The 23,624-nt window shown below is 37.9% G+C and overlaps 1 protein-coding gene across 2 annotated transcripts in view; it reads right to left on the bottom strand.

The window, feature by feature from the left end:
• Window positions 1-8,533: 8,533 nt before the first annotated feature.
• EFHC2 (EF-hand domain containing 2) overlaps window positions 8,534-23,624 on the bottom strand; it is a 255,364-nt gene continuing 240,273 nt past the window's right edge. For both annotated transcript variants that reach the window (XM_066356706.1, XM_066356705.1), the window contains exon 15: window positions 8,534-8,692. In XM_066356706.1, the coding sequence (XP_066212803.1) occupies window positions 8,591-8,692 (102 nt within the window). In that variant the 3' untranslated portion in view covers window positions 8,534-8,590. The remainder of the gene's footprint in view (window positions 8,693-23,624) is intronic.

Genomic DNA, 23,624 nt, shown 5'->3' with positions numbered 1-23,624 from the left:
CTGGCCCTTTGTTCTACTTAGTTTTTATAGTTTTGTAAGTGGGAAGTACAGAAGCAAAAATTGCAATTAGGAGCCCCTTACCGCTATTGGTTATAGTCATATGTCCTTTAACATGATAGGACCACGTTCAATTTGCAAACCATACATCATTTTGGAGAAAACAAAATTTACAAGTCAACACAATGGTAGAAAGATATCTCTTTACATATTAAAAGGCCTTCCTATATTTTCTAGTGTTCATCTGCCATCTCTCTGTCCAGAGTCAGACGTATTAACCACATGCATTTACATAAGAGAGGTAGTTTCCGTGGGGACAAATGCCCGCAAATGGCTCATTGCTATAAGAAAAGGTTTATTTTGGCTTTTCCCTTCCTGCACCTGGCTAGCCATTCACTCCTTTCCCCACAGGTGTGGTGGAATGTCTGGGAATCCATGTTTTCCTTCCCTTTTCATTTACAATACAATGGCAAGAGCCATCCTGGCTATGCCAATCACACAGTACAGAGACTATTCTCACAATTTCTCTGCATACCTTAACCTAAATTAATAAAATGTTCTCCAAGCCTCCTAAAATATTAATATTAATTCTGTAGCCTTTTGGTACTTTACAACATCTGCAGGTGAAATGGCTCAGTGACTCCTCACATACTTCTTTTATATTGAAGGGTACAGGATAGTTAATAATTAACATGTACAGCACCTAGAGAAGGTATGTGGGAATACAAAATAACAATGATTGGGTTCTGCAGTTCTGTGCTCTGGTTTGGGTAGATTTTCCCTGAGAGGTCTGGAAAAGATTACTCTGAAAAGATTACATTTCAAAGGTATATTATCTTAGATGCAAAAAGACAATGAATGGACAGGCTCACTTAAGATAAAAATTGACCTTTGTCTAGGAAGCTACTGGCCTAGGACATGAATACCTGCCATGATCTGCTTTTAGTTAGGAATTTTTATGCTCAAATCATTCTATGCAGTTATTATAGGTCTCTGTGTTTGTAAGGGCTACTATGCAGCCTCCCCTGAGCTTGTCAGATTTAGTATTAGCCCCTTTTCATAAATAGTTTCCCCTTTTGGTCATAAATCAATCTGAAGGATGCACTGATGACCAACATTTGTTTGAATGATGTGGCTTCACAGTGCTAGGAAGGCTCATTGCTAGGAAGTCTCGGTGTCAGCATTTGTCTTGCTAAAAGTGTACCATGGGGTATGAGGCAAGACCTTAACCTTGGATGGAAGTCAACACCAAATTTGTCTCAACAGAGAAAGGTAGGTAAATGGGAGCCTGTCAGGTCTTGTGCGCCTTCATTAAGAAAAACAAAAACATTCTTGATCATTTCTAAACTGCAGGCTATCATGATCCAAGTTTTGTTGTTTTCTCATTTTTCTGTATTTTGCATATAGTAGAACATTTACTTATAGTTTCAGGGCACACCATATACCTCTTCAGGTTTCACAATCTGACCATGAGATAGGTTTCCATTTACTACTGTTACTGTTTTTGTTGTTGTTATTTTAATATGATCCATCTACTGTATTTCTCCATGTATAAGACACACACTTTTTTGAAAAAAATGGGGTCTAAAAACTGCATGTGTCTTACACCGTGCATTTCAAATGCCATAGATGGAACTGAGGATGAGGCAATAGATGAAGACAGTAATTTGTCATCAGAACACAGATGAGGACAAGCTAGTGGACAGGAGTTTTGACAGTGATGAGGAATTGTATGAATTTTATGATAAAATTTGAGTTCAATAACTTTATGTAATACACTTTTTTTCAAATTTCTGGCCCCAAAATTAAGGTGTGTCTTATATATGGGAGCGTCTTATACATGGGGAAATATACTTCCCATTGAAAGAACTCAAGTGTTTTTTATTATTAATCTGATTCCTGCTAGTAGTGCAGTTGGGAACTGTAACTTTAATGTTTATTCAGGATAAACACTGTAATAACACAAAAGTGTAAATTACAATTACCATCTAAAAATTTCCAGAGGCCAGGAGGACAGTAAGAGTTTCATAAGTAAATGTCCTGTGCCTCAGCAGTCATTATAGAAAGCCATTTTTTTTTAGCTACTTCAACTTCCATCTCAATTAATATAATAAGTAGTCCTTTATGGGTTAGGAGTTAACCACATTCCGTAATTGGGTTCTAGGGTTTAGACATAAAATTCTTTTCTCAATATTCCTTTTCCACTAACCTACAACTTCCCTTGTACTTCTTAGTTTGTCTCTTTTTTAATCATTCAGAAATAACCAACTAATTAGATCAAACTACTTCCTTTTAACTTCTCTCAAAAATAGACACAACCCTTTAAGAACCTCTATTCATAGATAAATATATATATAATCAGGAATATGACAATTAATTATTCAATGGATTCTACATTATTAAGCATCATAAATATCTTGTGGAAATCTCTACTATTTCTGTAAGTTATTACCCAAGACTCCAACAGCTCAACTTATAGCAAAATTGTAACAAATGGGCTTGACTAGGCAATGGTACAGTAGATAGAATGTCAACTTGAGAAACTGAGGACACAGGTTTAAAATTCGAGGTCATTGACTTGAGTATGGGATCACAGACATAACCCCATAGTCGCTGGCTTGAGCCCAAAGGTCACTGGCTTAAGCAAGGGGTCATTAGCTCAGTTGGAGCCACCTAGTCAAGGCACATATGAGAAAGCAATCAATGAACAACTAAAAGTGCTGCAACCATGAGTTGATGCTTCTTATCTCTCTCCCTTTTTATCTGTCCTTTTCTGTCTCTAAAGTAAATATATATATATATATATATTATAACACATGGAAGAAGGGGACAGGGAAATAAATAACATGTAGAAAAAGCTATGAAGCAGTCTTTAAGATAAATACATCTAAGTTGGAAAAGCAAAAGTTTTGGTTGTTGTTTTGTTTTGATTTGGAGAGATTTCATTTTTTTTTTCATGAAAATTCCCTAATTGAAAGTAGAAATGGCAAGTTAAATATCTTAAACTTGTGACTGAGCTGTCCATAAAGCCTGGAAGCTCTATGAAACTGCACACAAATTACAATGACCAGCATAAAACTGGTTCTGCTCCTTTAAAGTGGATCAGTGATTAACACATTACTTGAGTTATTTTATAAAGAGAGCACTGCACATGTGCCACTCTTGTCCTCCAGTCCCACACTTCCCCAAAGAACCAAAGGACTGGGAAGTAACTGGAACCTGAGCCCTGGAACCTCTTCTTCTGAGTGTCTGTTGTCCAGGAAGATCTTTTTCTGTAGCCACTTGCCATGAATGGCCAAGTTCCAAGGTCCTCCAATTAAAACTCACCCTGGTAGCACTTCTACATACTTATTCCTTTTAACTCCTTAAAACCCTCCAATTGCCTGACCTGTGGTGGCACAGTGGATAAAGCATCGACCTGGAAATGCTGAGGTCGCTGGTTTGAAACCCTGGGCTTGCCTGGTCAAGGCACATATGGGAGTTGATGCTTCCTGCTCCTCCCCCCTTCTCTCTCTCTGTCTCTCCTCTCTCTCTCTCTCTCTCTGTCTCTCCCTCTCCTCTCTAAAATGAATAAATAAAAAAATAATAAAAAATTAAAAAAACAAACAAAAAAAACCCCTCCAATTGTAAGCCATTGGGACATTCAGGCTTTTGAGCGACAACTTTCCCATTCTCCTTGGTGGCTTAAAAATAAAGTGACTCCAATTTTTCCATTGCAATTCTTGGTGTTCAGTGGCTGGCTCTCCTGTGCACATCTTTTCAGTTACATCTATAACCCTAAATAACCAAACTTCCAATAGCATAGCATACAAAAAACAAAGACTGAGAATGGTATGTCTAACATTAATTGGATTAAAGGTAATAAATATATAGAATAAAGGAGGCAAAAAGGTTTAAACTATTACTTGAAAGTTAGTGTTCTTCATCTCCTTTCTATTGCCTAAAATTTTAAATACTTTAGTAAGCACTAAAGTCAATCCATAAACTCATCCAATTACTTTTAAAACAGGTCCCAATAGTTCAAATGGTTAGGTTAAAAAGGGGGAAAAAAGGCAATTTAAGGCTGGAAATTAGTCATCTGCTGACAACATCCATACTTTAAAAAAATGACTCAGCAAACCAGTCAATGTGAACTTCAACAGCTTTTAGTCAGTTTCTTATGAAAAGACAACTTGATTTGGCTTTCAAATAACTTTATCAATTATTCCCACAGTTCCAAGAATACTAAAAAACAATTCTTCCATTATAGTACAAAAGATTTGCCTATATTAACTTTGAACTCACCCAGACATCCACAGGCAGCATTTGTTTTTCCATTAAAATAAGAAAATGTTAGGAGTTAAAAATCTAAGTATTATCCTGGGACAATGACAGTAGTTGGGATTTCTCTTTGTCAGAGGAAAGAGAAGAGGAAGGTAAAAATTTAAGTTTATGCAAAGGTTGCAAAACATTTTAAAAATTATTATTTTGAAATAACGGCAATAGTTGGAAATTCTCATTTTTAGAGGGAAGAGAACACAGAAATGCCAATGTCTTCCCCACTTCCTCCAAATATTTGAGTCACAGAGTTTACTTGTGCTGAAAACTAGTTATCTACTGCTTGAAACCTAAGCAGAATTCATCAGCATTTCAGGGCCACCAGGGACCAAGGACGTAGGGTGCTGGGAGATTTCCAGATGGATTATGTGACAATTCATTGATATTTACATAATAAGAATAAATGTTTTTCCTAAGATAGCATTTCCTTCAGTGCCTTGAGACCACCAGCAAAAGAGGGCAGTACAGAAATTCTATTACATTAATTGTCTTTGTTTTCCTGGCTTTAGCATTTATTAACTAGTGGGAGCTGTTTATTGGGTCATAAACTTTACTAATGGGGATATTATCTCTGAATTATAAATCTCCTTCAGTATATGACTTAGTTATAAAAGGAATAGTTATTTAAAGTGTTTGTATGGCTGCAGTGTATCATGTTTATCAGCACGATTCCTATAATGGCCATTTAATTGCTAATTGTGGGCTTGAGCTTCGAAAAACCAGGAAAGTAAGACACACTTATGCAACAGAATAAGTAGTTGTCATTCTACAAATTCAGGAACATATCATTGGTTCGCTTCTTTTCCTTTTCTCCTCCTACTTCTCAAACAAATTATATTATAAGCCTGTATAAGAGCTCAATTATCTAGATATTTAAAATCTTAACGAAAAGACAACTGACTGAAGAGTTGAATAGGTAAGTGACAAATATGTCAGCCTGAAATGTTCCAGGAAAGTGTCATCTTTCTAAAAGCTTGTTCTCTGGGGAATGAAAAATCTTAAAGTGACAAAATAGCTTGGCACTGTCAGTTGTCTTAAAAAAAAAATCCTGGGACAAAAATCAAGTAGACAAAATTAGACTTTGTGAGTAAATGGTTCTAGTATTCTAGTTTATTAAAAAGTCCTATGGGGCTTATTTTAATAAAGGCACATGCAGAATTATCTTAGGTTTATATATAGAAATAGTTTATTGATAACTTCAATTTAAAATTTTTAAAAAATTTATTGCTTTTAGTGAGACAGGAAGAGAGAGAGAGAGAGAGAGAGAGAGAGAGAGAGAGAGAGAGAGAGAGAGAGAGAAAGCAGAGAGACAGAGGAACATCGAGCTGTTCCTGTATGCCCTGACTGAGGATCAAACCGGCATCCTCTGCACTTCTGTTAAGCCTAATCCGGAGGGACCCGAAACATTGAAGACACGAACAAAGTCTGTCGATTACACATCAAAGCTTTATTGTCTAGCTTGGCCAAGCGGCGGCAACTCCCACAGAGGTCTGAGGGAGAGTGCGCAGGCCCGCCGGCCCTTTGTTCTACTTAGTTTTTATAGTTTTGTAAGTGGGAAGTACATAAGCAAAAATTGTAATTAGGAGCCCCTTACCACTATTGGTTATAGTCATATGTCCTTTAACATGATAGGACCACGTTCAATTTGCAAACCATACATTATTTTGGAGAAAACAAAATTACCAAGTCAACACAATGGTAGAAAGATGTCTCTTTACATATTAAAAGGCTTTCCTATATTATCTAGTGTTTATCTGCCATCTCTCTGTCTAGAGTCACACGTGTTAACCACACACATTTACATAGGAGAGGTAGTTTCTGTGGGGACAAATGCCCGCAAATGGCTCATTGCTATGAGAAAAGGTTTATTTTGGCTTTTCTCTTCCTGCACCTGGCTAGCCATTCACCCTTTTCCCCACAGGCATGGTGGAATGTCTGGGAATCCATATGTTCCTCCCCTTTGCATTTACAATACAATGCCAAGGGCCATCCTGGTCATGCCAATCACACAGCACAGGAACTATTCTCACAATTTCTCTGCACACCTTAACCCAAATTAATAAAATGTTCTTCAAGCCTCCCAAGATATTAATATTAATTCTGTAGCTTTTGGTACTTTACAACACCTGTGGGTGAGGTGGCGCAGTGGCTCTTCACTTCAGGAGGATGCTCTAATAACCAACCAAGCTACCCAGGGCAACTTCAATTTTAAAAACTGAAAAAGCCATTGTTGTCAAGCAAATTGGTATGTGTGAGTGCCAAGAAGCCAGTTCATTTCAAGGCAAGATGCTGTAAATGTGGAGTAAAAGAATAATGAAATAGAAGGCCCCTGAGGTATCATCAGTTCCTCTTCCCTTCCTTAGAGCAGTCCTTGAAAGGTAAATGTCAAAGTCCCTTCTTCATAATTGTCTCTGAGAACACCAGACGACTAGATTTATGATAGACTGCACCTAACACTGTTAGATTAGGACAAACGTCTCATAATAAATTTTCAAGGTCTGTGCTTATAAGTGTTAATCAAACGTATACTACATGACAAAAGTTCTGCTGAGACTCATAGTGTAGAGCAGGGGTCCCCAAACTACGGCCCGCGGGCCACATGTGGCCCCCTGAGGCCATTTATCCGGCCCCTCCGCACTTCTGGAAGGGCACCTATTTCATTGGTGGTCAGTGAGAGGACCATAGTTCCCATTGAAATATTGGTCAGTTTGTTGATTTAAATTTACTTGTTCTTTATTTTAAATATTGTATTTGTTCCTGTTTTGTTTTTTTACTTTAAAATAAGATATGTGCAGTGTGCATAGGAATTTGTTCATAGTTTTTTTTTATAGTCCGGCCCTCCAACGGTCTGAGGGACAGTGAACTGGCCCCCTGTGTAAAAAGTTTGGGGACCCCTGGTGTAGAGACTTCAAAGAAAAAGAAAAAGAAAAAGAACTGGAGAAATACAGAAGGCTACTCTTTTATGGATTCTTGCTGTATTGGCCAAGAGTTTGCTTAAAGGCTTTAATCACTGTAAAAAAAATGGAGGACTGGATAAAAAAGATGTGGCACATACACACCATGGTATACTATTCAGCCATAAGAGATGATGACATCGGATCATTTACAACAAAATGGTGGGATCTTGATAACATTGTACGGAGTGGAATGGGTAAATCGGAAAAAAACAAGAACTGCGGGATTCCATACATTGGTGGGACATAAAAACGAGACTAAGAGACATGGACAAGAGTGTGGTGGTTATGGGGTCGGGGGGGGGGGGGGGAGGGAAGGAGGGAGAGGGGGAGGGGTGGGGGAGGGGCACAAAGAGGGCTAGATGGAGGGTGACGGAGGACAATTGACTTTGGGTTAAATGTATGCAACAGAATTGAATGACAAGATGAACTGGACATGTTTTCTTTGAATATATGTACTATATGTACCCTGATTTGTTGATGTCACCCCATTAAAATAAAATTTTATTTATAAAAAAAAAAAGAAATACAGAAGGGAAATGCTGTACCCTTAGAATATTTAAACCTCTGGGTTGGGTGGTATCTGTGTGTGGAAAATGAACCAAAAAGACCTTTTAAAATCTTAAGCACTACAACCCTAAATATTTTAGACATTTTTGTCTACACATGCATATATTCCTAAATGAACAAGCTAACTTTAGATATTGAAAAGGCATTAAAATGTAAACACTGCATATGTTTTAATTTCCCAAATTTTACGCACCTCCGAAAGTGTGTGGGAGGAAAGGGGAGTCCTTTTCTTCTCACAGCTTTGATAATTTCAGAAAATAAATATCTTCATTCTAGAGGTTTAAGGATTATTTTGATAGGATGCATTGCTACCAAGTTTAATTATATAGGTAACAAATGTGTGTGAGAAAGATTTCAAAAAAATTTTAATAGAATCACAACTTATTGCTCTAATATAACTTGATTTTATATTTCCATGTATAACTGTCAAAAGTAATTTTCTTTTTGTGTTGTAATAAATCAAATTATGTTGGTTACAAAATTACCATAAGATTCTTTGGTATTAATAATTCATATATATAATAAAAATGTTTGATGATTTTTTAAATGTCATTTTCCATAGTGCTAGTCATCAGCAATATAATATGATGTTCTGAAAAACTAAAATGACAAAAAGAGATTAGTTATAGTCAATGGAATTCAATATGAAACTTGTTTGTTTCCTTCTTGTTTTTAATGAAATTATTTCCATTGAAATAAACTTGGCAAAAGTTGAGCAGGAAATCAAAGGCTGTTGAACAAAATCGGCATGGTTACTCTGCCTCTAAGCCATACACATCCTCTAAAAATTTAAAATAGTTAATATATTTTGAAGGAATAGGTGATGGCATCCCAGTCCACACATCTTCACATCTCTAGGGGAAAAAAAAATGGATATAATTAAAACCACATTTCTAAGTGTAGTTTTATAAATGCAACAGTAAATTGTTTCTTATTATGTAAGCTCTTGGCAAACAGTTTATTTTCAAAGCAGACATTTCTACAGGATCATGAGGACTTTGTGGTACATTGGATTCTTGTGCTCAATTGTTCATCCCTTCCTGCATTAGAATTATACACCCATTGTTTCTGAGATGTGACTTTGTAGCACCTTCCATGGAGTTGACTTTCTTGTCCCTTTGATATGGGCGAGGCTACCTGACTGGCTTTGGCCAATACAATGTTAGCAGATGTACAAAACAGAGGCTCTAACATGCTGGCATGACTTGACTTGGCCTTCTGCGCCTCTGCCATACCCATGAGAAGAGCATGGCCCATGAGGCCTGCTTGTCATAATGACACAGTTGGAGCAAGCTGAGCTGGAGCCAAACTTAGCTGACCTACAAGTCCATGAAGAAGAAAAAGAAACGTCTTGTTGTGAGCCACTGAAATTTACTGTGTGTGGGGGGGGAGCTCTTCCTTATGCAGTATTATTACAATGATAGTTCCTTCTATGCTTTATTAAGAGCTCAGTTTTTCAAAATCTAAACTGCTAGCTATTACTGGCAGCTTGGTTACTGTTTCTTCAATCTAACAATGGAAAGAGCACTGGATCATTCACAGTATGCTCTTGGGGATAAGCTACTTTTATATACCTCATATATATGTAGTATAAATATATACACACATATACTTAATATATAATATATAATATACTTAATACAGTGTATATAATATATGTGTATGTATAGATATATATATATATATGTTTGCTAAATTCAGAAAATAAAAACCTTCACCTAGAGTGTTTTAAGAATTAATTTGATGAAGCAGGTTGCAATAAAATTATATAATAAATATGTCAAAGAGATTTAAAAAAATCTTGTGTATATACCATATTTCTCCATGTATAAGATGCTCTCATGTATAAGTTAGATCTTAATTTTGGGGCCCGAAATTTGGAAAAAAAATTACATAAAGTTATTGAACTCAAATATATTCATCATAAAATTCATACAACTCTTCATCAGCGCATAAAAGTGGGAAATGCAAGTAAAAAATCTACAACCACTATATAAGATGCACCCAGTTTTTAGACCCCAAATTTTTCTAAAAGGGGTGCGTCTTATACATGGGGATATACGGTAAATCATATGCACATGCATGTTTTTTATTTATGCTGCAATGATCAATTCATATTAATATCAACAAAAGTAAAAAAGCCCATAACTGTGGCTGCTTATATTTCTATTTTCAAGATTGTTTTATACAAGATGCTATATGTTGCCTAAAGCTAAATTAGTATCCAAAATCACAGAAACACAAGTGAGGGCTCAATAATTCTATGTGATGGGATTTTGGAAGCAACCTAAGTGATATTTCACTTGGGCCTTATGGAATGAGGATCAGTTCAGCAGGGGATTAAAGTGATGAAAGTTGCTCCAGGCATAGGGAACAGCATAAGCAAAAGGCTGGAGACCTAAAAATCGATTTTTGAGAAAATGTAAGTAGCCTGGTATGGTTTGGGGCACATAGGACAAGGAGGAAAAAAAGGTAGTTGGAAGAAAAAGAGGGCCAAACTAGGGGCTTTCTGTGCTAGTTCATACTTTATGTTGTGGATAAGGAAAGTCACTGGTGGGTCTTAGCTAGCGAAATCTGATTAGAAATTAATTACAGTGTGACCAGGTGGTGGCCCAGTGGATAGAGCATTGGCCTGGGATGCTGAGGATCCAGATTAGAAACTCTGAGGTCACTGGCTTGAGCACAGGCTCATCCAACTTGAGCACAGTCTCACCAGCTTGAGTGCAGGGTCACCGGCTTGAGCGTGGGATAATAGACAGAATCCCATGGTCACTGGCTTGAGCCAAAAGGTCATTGGCTTGAAGCCCAAGGTCACTGGCTTGAGTGCAAGGTCACTGGCTTGAGCGCCAGGTTGCTGGCTTGAGCAAGGGGTCACTGGCTCGGCTGCAGCCCCTCGGTCAAGGCAAATGAGAAAGCAATCAATGAACAACTAAGGTGCTGCAACTATGAGTTGATGCTTCTCATCTCTCTCCCTTTCTGTCCCTGTCTCTTTCTCTCTCTAATAAAAAAAGAAATTAATTATAGAACTAGCTGAATGTATGAAGAATTTAATGAAAGAGGAAAATCACTTTGGAGGTTACTGCAATAATCTTGTGGAAAGATGACTGTGTCAAAACCAAGACAGCTGAAGCTGGGATGAATAAGAACCACATCTGAAAGATTTTGCTACATTAGAATGTACAATACCTGGAAGGTGACTAGTTTGAAATTATCATAAAAGAAGGGAGTAGTGTTATGAGTTGAATTGTGTCCTCTTATGGAAAAGATGTGTTGAAGTCCTATTATTGCAGTAACCTCCAAACTTGTGGGTTGGTGAACACGTGGAGATTTGGGGAAAGTGGCCTTCCTGGAGAGGCTATGAAAGTTCCTTGCCCCTTCCCACACCTTTTTCTATGTATCTTTTCTATCTGCCTGTTCCAAACCAGTAATCTAGTAAGTAAAATGTTTCTGTGAGTTATATGAGCCACTCTAGCAAATTAAACCCAAGGAGTGGGCGTGGGAACTTCTAACCCACAGCCAGTTGGTCAGAAGCATGGGTGACAACCTAAACAGGCAAATGATGTCTCAAGTGGGGAGGTAGTCTTGCAGGGCTGAGCCATTAATCTGTGGGATCTGAGGCTATCTCTGGATAGATACTGTCAGAATTGAGTTGAATTATAGGACACCCAGCTGGTGTAAAAAGAATTGCTTGGTAAGGGGAAAAACCCACACACTGGAATTGCTACCAGAATTGTAGCCAACCTCCAATTTTAGGGAGATTTCCTATTACTAGTTTAAATGAACTAACATGAATCAAATTGGGATCCAAACGAAGGTAGAAAGCAGGAGGTAAGACTTAAGAAACTTGGGGGGAGGAATCAATAAAGTAGAGGCAAAAAATATCTCTTTATAATTTTTGCCTGTGATTGGGTCCATCTAAAGGAATCATATGGCCAATCTCTCTATAAAATAAATAGATCTTTGGTGATATGAAAAACCCTCATACTATCACTGCTTAATTGTCCTAATAAATCTGCAAATGTTCCAAACATTATAAAATATTGATAACAATCTGGGAAATTTTGGAAGACAAAATAGTCTTTGTCTTCAATGACCTTTTCTTCATTTTACTACAAAATGCAAAAAGACCAGATTATATTGTATTCCCAGAAGCACATGTAAATTTCAACTAGACTTAATTGCATGGTAATTTTATGACAGGAGAGCTCATCCACAGCAGCCTATCCCTCTCCTTCAAAATAAGGATGACTTTGCTTGTGTTCTGTAAAGTGGCCCTCCTGACAGTACATGCTGGAATCTTAAATATCTTTGCATAGCAGGCTCTGCTAGTGCTGTTCCTGATTCCCTCACCCTCTCTACTTGGCTCACACCAGCTTGACTTCCAACCACTAGCACCTGCATTTCTTTGCCTAAGTGCTTTTCTTTGGACTCTTAGGCCCACTTTGGCTGCCCCTTTGGCATGCCACAAATGCTTGTGAATTATTTCCCTCAACTTCTCGAGTAGCCCTCAAACAGCGACTGATGGGAGGTGATGGATGGTGAACGGTCCCCTGCACTTTGAGTAGGATAACTCTGAGGTACCTGTTGGCCATTGGATCCTTGTGTTTCTCAGGGGCATTAAGATCTAGTCATCCACATTTGTTACAGTTATCATAATATGCCCTATAAGCTCCTTTTTCCCCATTTCTCACTTCCCCACTTCTTTATAAGTGCTCTTTTCACTTTCCCCCAAAAGATATTTATACTGCAGTCCTTTTTTCCAAGTTAGTTTCTAGGGAAAGTCAAACAAAGGCATTATTCAATTGTGTATTTATCAAAACTAATAAAATGTCTATGAAAGTCACAGTATAGCTTGAAACAAAGCAACTTTATGACAAATTGTGAATGGATCTAGAGTTTCCAATGTGACTTCCAGATAACTCAAGAGACAGTGCCCAAATTTAAAAAATATCAATTTAATCTGAAGCATAAAGAATATATGCTACATAGCATTTTATTGAAGAAGAAAGAATTATGAAGTACAGAGTGAAATTCAACCACAATGCCAAATTATGACTCTAAAATGGCTGGAAATCATCATTGTCTGTAAGAGGACCCCATGACATCTTCCAAGCTGGCTGTGACTGGAGCTACTGAAGATGTCAGACAAGTTGGCAATAGATTATTTGTTCATCAATGGTTAAAAAAAATGTAGCTGCCAATCTGTAAAATCACACACCCTTGAAATGGGAAGCAAAGATGGCACTGGATGAAAACCCAGTAAATAGCAGCTGCCCATGAGAATAACAAAGCTCTGAGTGAGCTCATGGGCCCTGGATTTATTTGCTTTGACATTTTTAAAAGGAAATTTAATTGGATTATGTCTCCTTCTAGCTTGAAATTTTCTACTGTAGTATTGGCCACCAGATGCATGAGGGAAAAAGATCAGGAGCCAATTAAATTCCACGCTTCACTAAAACAAGGTTATTTTTATTCTTCCCAAATGTAAGGCTGATAGAGTCATGTTAGTGATCTCACCCTACTATTCTTCTCCACTCACTCAAAAAAGGACATTTCTGCAGGAAATATCTATGAATTTGTAGAAAAGTCCAGTAATGTGTATGAAATTAAAATTGTGGCTATATTGAATTTTCTTTCTTTAATAGGTTGACATGATCTTAGAAATAATCAAATTAAGTTGATAAAATCATAAAAAGTTACATTTCAGTAAATCAAATTAAAATTAATTTTGAAAAGATAATTCACAACTACTTGTCAAGATAATTAAGAGCATTCTGATGACATAAGGAAGAGCTTATATGTCAAGCCAGGAGACTTGTTTATATTCTCATACATTTGTGTCTTTACTGTAATGACAAAATTTCACAATTGCTTTTCTGTGCCCCAGAAAAATCTTCAATAGAGTTGTGATCTGTGCAAGTATCGCTAAAACAAAGGTATAGCTGCTAAGCAAGAAACCTTTCCTTAAAACTACATTACAGTGCAAATAAAATTTTCAAGGGACATGGACTTTTTCTGAGCTTTAGTGATAGACTTACACATACAATTCAAATACATATCATCCAATGCTTTAAATCAAAGTGGGCTTGCAGCAGGATCATTTCTTACTAGGTTATTGCTTTATGTTAATCAGTATGTGTTTACCAGTTATTTTTTAAACCTAGTGAGGATGATTAATTATCTTTTATTTCAACTGTTAAAATAAATTAACCTCAATTATTAGAAATAACTGCTTACTAAAGTGTTGACACTAGCTCCTAACTCTATAATCCTTACCTTTATGAATGCTTTTGAGTCTCAGATTCTTATCTATAAATTGGGAATGCCACATTATCACAAAGTTGTTTAGACAATAAAATGTTACAGGGTATTCTACCCTCTAAACACCAAAAGGAAATCTCAACAAGCGGGGTGCCCAAAGATGTATCCCAAGGTGCACCCCACTGCTTTCTGTCCCCCATTGCCAAAGTTGTATAGCATCCTGTTGTGACACTAGAGCTTCAGAGCCATTTGCTAATGTTTTTGCAGTTTAGTTCTCATAAAATGAAGCCACTTCCAATTTTTCTCAGTAACATCCACAGATAAGATGCCGGTCACCCAGTGCAACTTATAAAGTTTATATGAGAATTGATTTAGTGTTTCTTGTTTTTTAAATGTGACTTCTGAGATTAACCAGACTGGCTCTAAACAGTAGGACCTATTTTGCCAGTTTTACAGCTACCATCTGTGAGCAAGCACAATAGAATGGAAATGGGGTCTCTGGGCTGTGACAGTGCCAGGGCAACATGCTGAGACCATAGATAGTCACGTAATAGTGTTAGAGTTAAATTACAACCCCAATGGCTCACCAAGGGCTACTGTGGGGGCCAGGCAGAGGTCTGGCCAAGGATGCTCTTGAGAATCCAGGCTACAGGCCACAGTCAACAGTCATGGTGGGTGACAACTTGAACTCACTCATGTAGGAAAACTTCTCACTAAAGGGCAGCAGGGCTAATCAAAGCTGGGCTAGCTACAACCAACATCCTATTTGTAAATTTTGCTTGTTTGTTGTTGGACCCCAGTTATATTAGCTGAGATAACATAAACATCATAGGTAGGGGAGCCCTGAGTCCAGGGGACCAGTCCTGACATCCAGCAGACCAAGCCAGGAGCTGTTAGTCTGGATGTGGCCTTATATCTTGGCTGTGGGTTTTGTTCATCTGAGCCCAAGTTTTTATTTTGGTAAGAGACTGTTATTTATCATTTTCCATTTGCCTCTTAAGGTCTAGTTTCTCCTCTGCTTTTATCACTGAGCTTTATGCTCTGAGAAGCCAACTTCCATGGATTGCATTTCTTGAACTTCCTTATTCTCTGGCTTCTAGGTGGGTCCAGTCAATGGGAAGCAGCAAGAGATCAGGGTATTGATTCCACTATCCCTTCCCCTATTCCCTCCTTGCCTGGCCATGGTTTGGCAGTGGCTACACTCCTCTACCTCCTGCCATTGTTTCAGCTCCTCCACTGGGCTTCAGTATTACCACCCATCCACCTCTGCTTCCCCAGACCTAGGGATGGTAAAGCCTTCCCACTCTTCCTAGTTCCTGAGTGCTCCACTGCCCTAACTGGTTCCCTAAACCTTACCCACTCCTCTGTTAATAGTCCTTTCATTAAATCCATATCCCTGATTCATTTGAGTGTACTGTACCTCTATATTTCCTGATGTAACCTCACTGGTATAGTGACTCCTGAGCAGGACTGAAGGGTTGGTTAAAACCTGCTGACCAGCTCCATCCGATTGCTGAATAATATTAACTTCAGGATTCTCTACTACTGTGCTTCATTTTGGAGAGAACACCTGATGGAACTCCCTGATGCCCCGCCCTTCTAATCCCATGTCTGGTGTAACAGACCACCCTCCTACTCTGCCTCTGGTTGGCTGACACTTATGGTCCTGTTTCTCTTTTTTGGCCCCTACCTGTTCACCTCATGTACTTCATTTAATCAAGCTACACTGGGAAGGTGTCCCAAATCCCCACCCCTACCTCCTATCCTGTCCATTTAGGCTGATGCAAACAGAATTGATGTTGAATCTAGCACCTAGGCCTGCTTAGATTTACTGAGAAGTCTTGTTTCATTTCTCAGTAATATCCCGAGTTCAGGGATGAGATCCTATTGAAGATAACTTTCAGCCCAGGAGTAAAGTCATCCAGTTTTTAAGTGGTGGCTGTCCACTGCATCTCTGGAACTTCAGGCAGAACCAGCCTGACCAACTCATACAATAAAAGAAGCATACAGTTGCCCAACCCTTGCCCTGTACACAAGAGCTCAGCCCACCATTCCTTGTTCTTAAGAGAACCTGAATCTTTTCATATCACACTTAGGGCTGTGTGATTTTCACAACCAGGTGGATCTTGTCCTAAAGTCCCATTTGTGACTTTTTGACTATGGAAGACTCCTCCACTGTTGGTGATCCCCAGTGTTCTAAGTGAGAGGTTTTCTTTGTCCAACTGGGCCTCAGGGACCTACACATCCGGTCTAACTCCTCCATGGCCTCTTCTGTCATGACCATGCCCCTATCAGTTCCCTGCCACAGGTGTAAGATTAGACAATAACTGAGGAGCTGGGGTGGGAAGGAGACTGTGCCACACTGCCAGGATTCCAGTTGATACCCAAAATAACAAGGGCATCAAGAATAGTTGGTTGCCAAACTGTGATATACCATGCAGAAACCTCTTGAGGAAAGGCTCTATGGCCTAGCTGCTGGGAATCCTCCTCAGGGACTGCCTCAGCTACAGAGCTGTCTCAACCGGAAAGAACTATATTGTCCAAGGTCATACTTCTTTTTAAACCAACTCACAGGGATAAAGACCATGCCATTATGGCCCAACTCAGGACAACACTGAAAGGTCATTCCAGTTCTAGAGCTCCCTATGGGCTGGCCAAGGCTGTCTTTGGGCCTGCATCATATCTCAAGTTGTCCTTATGCCCACTCCAGTGTCATTCCCCACCCTTCCACAGGTATTGATCCCAAGGATATTCCCAAATAAACTTTCTGTACATTAGACTCCATCTGCATCCTGGAAAACTCAACCTGTGACAGGCTTTGACCCAGAGTATTTCAGGGAATTAGATATTAACACTGAAGTACACTTACATGGTTCAGGAGACACTATACTTTTCATTATTGATTCTACTGTATGAACTATACAATATTATGCTCAATCTACTCAGACTAAATATTTTTACATGGGCTTATAGACACACTGATAACATTTCTAAGCTATCTTATATTCCATTTTTTATTTTTATTTTTAAGAAATTTGTATTGAATCTATCCTATATTCTCTTTATGAAACAGTAACAAACTTAGGAGTACCAGAGTGTTGAAGAATGATTAAACTGATCAGATACCCTTGTACACCTATGTCTTTTTTTTCCTTTAACTAGCTGAAAAGAAATGGCCCCTTTCAAATGTCTTCCTCAGACTCAACCATTTTCGGATTGGTCAGCAAAATTGATTGGTAAGAGACCCTAAGAGTAAAATTCTTACTGCAAATGAGTTACTACTAGAAGAGCCTACTACTGAAGAACAGGCCCTTTCCAGTGCTACATTCCTGTTCTGTAACTGTTCTCTTATCTTTAAAGATAGAATCATTTATCTTAGTCTTGAAAATTGAACATCCAAGGTCCAGCCTCATGACTTGAGGAAGTAAGACCCCCATTTTAAAAAGAGTAATAGGTAATATATAAGCCCTTACTATGGGGCAGGTATTGTGATACGTGTCTCATGTGTATAGACTTGACCCTCACCACCACTCTGATGGAAGTACTATTCTTATCTCCTTTTTTGAGATGGGGAAACCCAAAAGGTTGAGTAATTTACATATAGTCTGATGGGTTAGTCAATTATCAAGCAAGAATTTAAACTCAGGTTCATGTTTCAAACTTTCTGCTCTATCTACGTCCCTAAAACATCTGAGCTCCAAGGCTCATTAACTGTCCTAGTTGACAGAGTAGGTGAGAGATGAAACAGGGGAGGGGTAGTTAAATGGAGAGTGGATCCCTGAGTTTTCCACACAGTGACTCTTCTTTCAGTATGGGTGGAGATCATTTTGTGGGTCCTCAACTTAGTGGGCCACAAACTACATTCAAAAGAAAAAAAAGGGAGGAGGGGAAAGAAAAGAAAAAAAAGGAAGAGAGAATGAAAGGATGAGAGAAAGAAAAGATCATACAGCACCACATGTACTTAGAATAGTACTGGTTCATCAAACATTTGCTCTATTATATACATATATGCCTGCTTGTTCTGAAAAAATTTAGTACCTACAGGTACTATAGGTTGTATTACCAAAAGATAATTAAATTTCATTCAAACTTAATAGTCATCAGGAGTATCAAAGTTAAAGTAATAAGTCACCATAACATTTCAGAGGCAAAAGTGTAAAAATAACTTGAATGCCTATCAAATAGAAATAGATGAATAAATTATTCTATTTTCATACTATACTTACAAAAGAATGGCTTAGGTGTATACATATTAAACTAGAAAAATGAAATACCCCATGATTTAGAATTCAGTATGAAAAACACATTGCAGATAAATGGATGTGGTATGACAATATTTTTGTACGATAGATGATGAAACCTCCTACACACAGGTAAATATTTGGGTGGTAAATTAGGTGGAAAGAAAAAGAAGAGAAGTAGAAAGTAAGGAAAATAACAACAAAGGCAGACCACCCCAGATAGGGCCAACAGCATTCAAGACTCACATATAACGAAGGGTAAATATAACTCTCAAAAAACATTCGTAGAGCAAGGAGTTCAGGTGGCCTGGAGGTTAGTACCATTGAGCCCACCTTCCTTGTAAAGACATCAGAACAAATTTGGGAGTCAGACAGAGCTACCTAACACACAGACAAAATAGGGAGACAAATAAATATGACCCCAATCAATCAACAAGAAAAATCCCCAGAAAAAGAAGTAAATGAAATGGAAGCAACCAAATTACCAGATGCAGAGTTTAAAACAATGGTTATTAGGATGCTCAAGGATTTTAGGATAGAATTTAACAATTTGCCTAGTCAAAGCACAGAGAAATACCTACTATGAATTGATGCTTCCTGCTCCCCCCCCAAAAAAAATCAATAAACAAAATCTTTTAAAAAACAAATAAATGAAATGTCAAAGAGACAAAAAAAAATACTGAAAGCTGCAAGAGACAGAAAATTAATTACCTAAAAAGGAGCCCCCATAAGGCTGTCATCTGACTTCTGAACAGAAACACTTCAGGCCAGAAGGAATTGGCAGAAAATATTCAAAGTTATTCAAAACAATCACCTACAACCAAGATTACTCTACCCAGCAAGGATATTATTTAAAATTGAAGGAGAAATAAAGAGTTCCTCAGACGAAAACAAACAACAACAAAAGATGAAAGGAGTCCATTACCACCAAAACAGTATTGGAAGAAATGTGAAAGGGACTGCCATAAAAACAGAAAAATAAAAAAGAAGTCAAGAAAAAAGAGACTATAGTTTTAAAGCAATACATAAATACATATAAATAATAACCTTAGAGAAAACTGGATTAAATGTTCCAATTTAATAGGGTAGCTAAAAAGGTAAGAAAATATAATCCATATACAGTGTGTTCGTAAAGTCATGGTGCACTTTTGACCGGTCACAGGAAAGCAACAAAAGACAACAGAAATGTGAAATCTGCACCAAATAAAAGGAAAACTCTCCTAGTTTCATACCTAGTCAGTGCAGTTCGATGTGGGCTCATGCACAGATTTTTTAGGGCTCCTTAGGTAGCTATCCCATATAGCCTCTACAGACTTGTCACTGACTGATGGCCTACCAGAATGGGATTTCTCCACCAAACTGCTGGTTTCTTTCAACTGCTTATCCCACCGAGTAATGTTATTCCTATGTGGTAGCGCTTCATTATAAATGCGCTGATATTCACGTTGCACTTTGGTCACAGATTCAAATTTAGCAAGCCACAGAACACACTGAACTTTCCTCTGTACCGTCCACATCTCAATTGGCATGGCCATGGGCTGCTCCTCTGTATACATGGTGTTACGTCATCATCTGCACATGTGCACATATTGCCACATCATCCTACAGAAACTGGGAGGGTTTTCTTTTTATTTGGTGCAGATTTCACATTTCTATCATCTTTTTCTTTTGTTGCTTTCCTGTGACCAGTCAAAAGTGCACCATGACTTTATGGACACACTGTACATGCTGTCTATAAGAGACCCACCTTAGAGCAAAAGATACAAATAGACTGAAAGTGAAGGGATGGAAAAAAATATTCCATGTAGCTGGAAATGAAAAAAAAAAATGGGGGGGGGGTTTTTACAATACTTATATCTGACAAAACAGTCTATAAAACAAAGGCTTTTGTAAGGGACAAGGAAGGTCACTACATAATGATAAAGGAAGCAATCCAACAAAAGGATATAACCATTGTAAAAATTTATGCACCCAGTATAGGAGCACTTAAATATATAAAGCAGATTTTGATGGACATAAAAGGGGAGATCAAAAACAATACTATAATAGTAATGGATTTTAATACTCCACTAACATCAATGGACAGATCCTCCAGACAGAAAATGAACAAAGGAACAGTTGCCTTAAATGACACACTAGATCAACTGGATTTATTTGATATCTTCAAAACATTTCACCCATAAGCATCAGAATATACATGCTTTTCAAGTGTACATGGTAGCTTTTCTAGGATAGACCATGTTACGACACAAAATAAGACTCAATAAATTAAAGAGGATTGAAATCATATCAAGTATCTTCTCTGACCACAATGGCATGAAACTAGAAATCAACTACAATGTAAAAACTGAAAAATATTCAAACATTTGGAGACTAATTAGCATGTTATTAAATGACAAATAGAATAACAATGATATCAAGGAAGAAATCAAAGATCTCCTCGGAACAAATGAAAATGAACATACACTATCTCCAAATCTATGGGACACAGTAAAAACAGTCCTAAGAGGGAAGTTCATGGCATTACAGGCATACCTCAACAAGCAAGAAAAAGCTCAAATAAACAATAAAGTCCTGCACCTAAAAGAACCAGAGAAAGAACAATGAACAAAGCCCAGAGGAGGCAGAAGGAAGGAAAGAATAAAGATCAGAGCAGAAATAAATGGCGTAGAAGCTAAAGAAATAATACAAAAGAACAATGAAACCAAGAGTTGAATTTTTTTTGAAAAGGTAAATAATATTGATGAATCTTTAACCAGACTCATCAAGAAAAAAAGAGAGAAGACCCAAATAAATAAAATTAGAAAAAAAGAGAAGAAACAAATGACATCACAAAATTACAGAGGATTTTAAGAAAATTCTGTGAAGAACTATATGCCAAAATATTCGACAACCTGGGTGAAATGGATAAAGTCCTAGAAACATACAATCTTCTAAAACTGTAAATGGAAGAATCAGAAAACCTGGGCAGATCAATTGCAACAAAGGAAATAAAAATCCTTATAAAAAATCTTCCAAAGTTTTTTAATCCACTTGTACACTGACAGATACTTGGGCTGTTTCCAGATCTTTGCTATTGTGAACAATGCTGCCATAAACATGGGGGTGTGCCCTGGCCGGTTGGCTCAGCGGTAGAGCGTCAGCCTGGTGTGCGGGGGACCCGGGTTCGATTCCCGGCCAGGGCACATAGGAGAAGCGCCCATTTGCTTCTCCACCCCGGCCCCCTTCTTCCTCTCTGTCTCTCTCTTCCCCTCCTGCAGCCAAGGCTCCACTGGAGCAAAGATGGCCTGGGTGCTGGGGATGGCTCCTTGGCCTCTGCCCCAGGCGCTAAAGTGGCTCTGGTCGTGGCAGAGTGACGCCCCGGAGGGGCAGAGCATCGCCCCCTGGTGGGCAGAGTGTCGCCCCTGGTGGGCGTGCCGGGTGGATCCCGGTTGGGCGCATGCGGGAGTCTGTCTGACTGTCTCTCCCTGTTTCCAGCTTCAGAAAAAAAAAAAAAATCCATGGGGGTGCATTTCTTCTTTTCAAACAGTGCTATGGTGCTCTTGAAGTATATTCCTAAAAGTGGGATAGCTGGGTCAAAGGAAGTTCAAATTTAATTTTTTGAGGAATCTCCATACTGTTTTCCACAGAGGCTGCACCATTCTGCATTCCCATCAGCAGTGCAGGAGGGTTCTCTTTTCTCCACATCCTCGCCAGCACTTATTTGTTCTTTTGTTGATGAGCCCCATCCTGACAGATGTGAGGTGATATCTCATTGTGGTTTTAATTTGCATTTTTCTAATGATTAGTGATGTTGAGCATTTTTTATATGCTTATGGGCCATCTGTATGTCCTCTTTGGAGAATTGTCTATTCATTTCTTTTGCCCATTTTTTGATTGGATTATTTATCTTCCTGGTGTTGAGTTTTACAAGTTCTTTATAAATTTTGGTTATTAACCCCTGATCAGACGTATTGTCGAATATGTTTTCCCATTGTGTAGTTTGACTTTTTATCCTGTTCTTATTGTCTTTAGTTGTGCAAAAGCTTGTTATTTTGATATAGTCTCATTTGTTTATCCTGTCTTTTATTTCATTTGCCCGTGGAGATAAATCAGTAAATCTACTGCTGCGAGAGATGTCAGAGAGCTTACTGCCTATGCTTTCTTCTAAGATGCTTATGGTTTCATGGCTTACATTTAAGTCTTTTAGCCATTTTGAATTTACTTTTGTGAATGGTGTAAGTTGGTGGTCTAGTTTCATTTTTTCTGCAGGTAGATGTCCAATTTTTCCAACACCATTTGTTGAAGAGACTGTCTTTAATCCGTCGTATACTCTTTCTTCCTTTGTCAAATATCAGTTGTCCATAGAGCTGTGGGTTTATTTCTGGGTTCTCTGTTCTGTTCCATTGATCAGTATGCCTGTTCTTATGCCAGTACCAAGCTGTTTTAAGAACAATGGTCTTGTAGTATAACTTGATATTCGAAAGTGAGATACCTCCCACTTTATTCTTCCTTTACACGATTGCTGAGGCTATTTATGTTCTTTTTGGTTCCATATAAATTTTAGAATATGTGTTCTATATCTTTGAAGTATGTCATTGGTATTGCATTGAATTTATAAATTGCTTTGGGTAATACAGACATTTTAATGATGTTTATTCTTCCTAACCATGAGCACAGTATATGCTTCCACTTGTTTTTATCTTCCTTGATTTCTTTTATCAATGTTTTATAATATTCTGAGTACAAGTCTTTAATCTCCTTGGTTAAATTTACTCCTAGGTACTTTTTTGTTGTTGTTGTTGCAATAGTGAAGGGGATTGTTTCCTTAATTTCTCTTTCTGACAGTTCATTCTTGGTGTATAAAAATGCCTCTGATTTCTGAGTATTAATTTTATATCCTGCCACCTTGCTGAATTCATTTATCAGGCCTAGTAGTTTTTTGACTGAGACTTTAGGGTTTTCTATATACTATATCATATCCTCTGCAAATAATGATAGTTTTACTTCTTCTTTTCCAATTTGGATGCCTTTTATTTCTTCTTCTTGTCTGATTGCTGTGGCTAGGACTTCCAGAACTATGTTAAGAGTGGTGAATGGGGTCACCCCTGCCATGTTTCTAATCTTAAAGGCTTTTAATTTTTCCCATTGAGTATGATGTTGGCTGTAGATTTGTCATAGATGGCCTTTATCATTTTGAGGTATGTTTCCTGTATTCCCACTTTACTGAGAGTTTTGATCATAAATGGGTGCTGGATTTTATCAAATGCTTTCTCTGCATCTATTGAAATTATCATGTGGTTTT

The sequence above is a fragment of the Saccopteryx leptura genome, chromosome X (assembly GCF_036850995.1).
Source record: "Saccopteryx leptura isolate mSacLep1 chromosome X, mSacLep1_pri_phased_curated, whole genome shotgun sequence".
NCBI classification, from domain to species: Eukaryota; Metazoa; Chordata; class Mammalia; order Chiroptera; family Emballonuridae; genus Saccopteryx; species Saccopteryx leptura.
The sequence above is the reverse complement of the archived record's forward strand: the minus strand, read 5'-3'. Positions and strand labels throughout refer to the sequence as shown.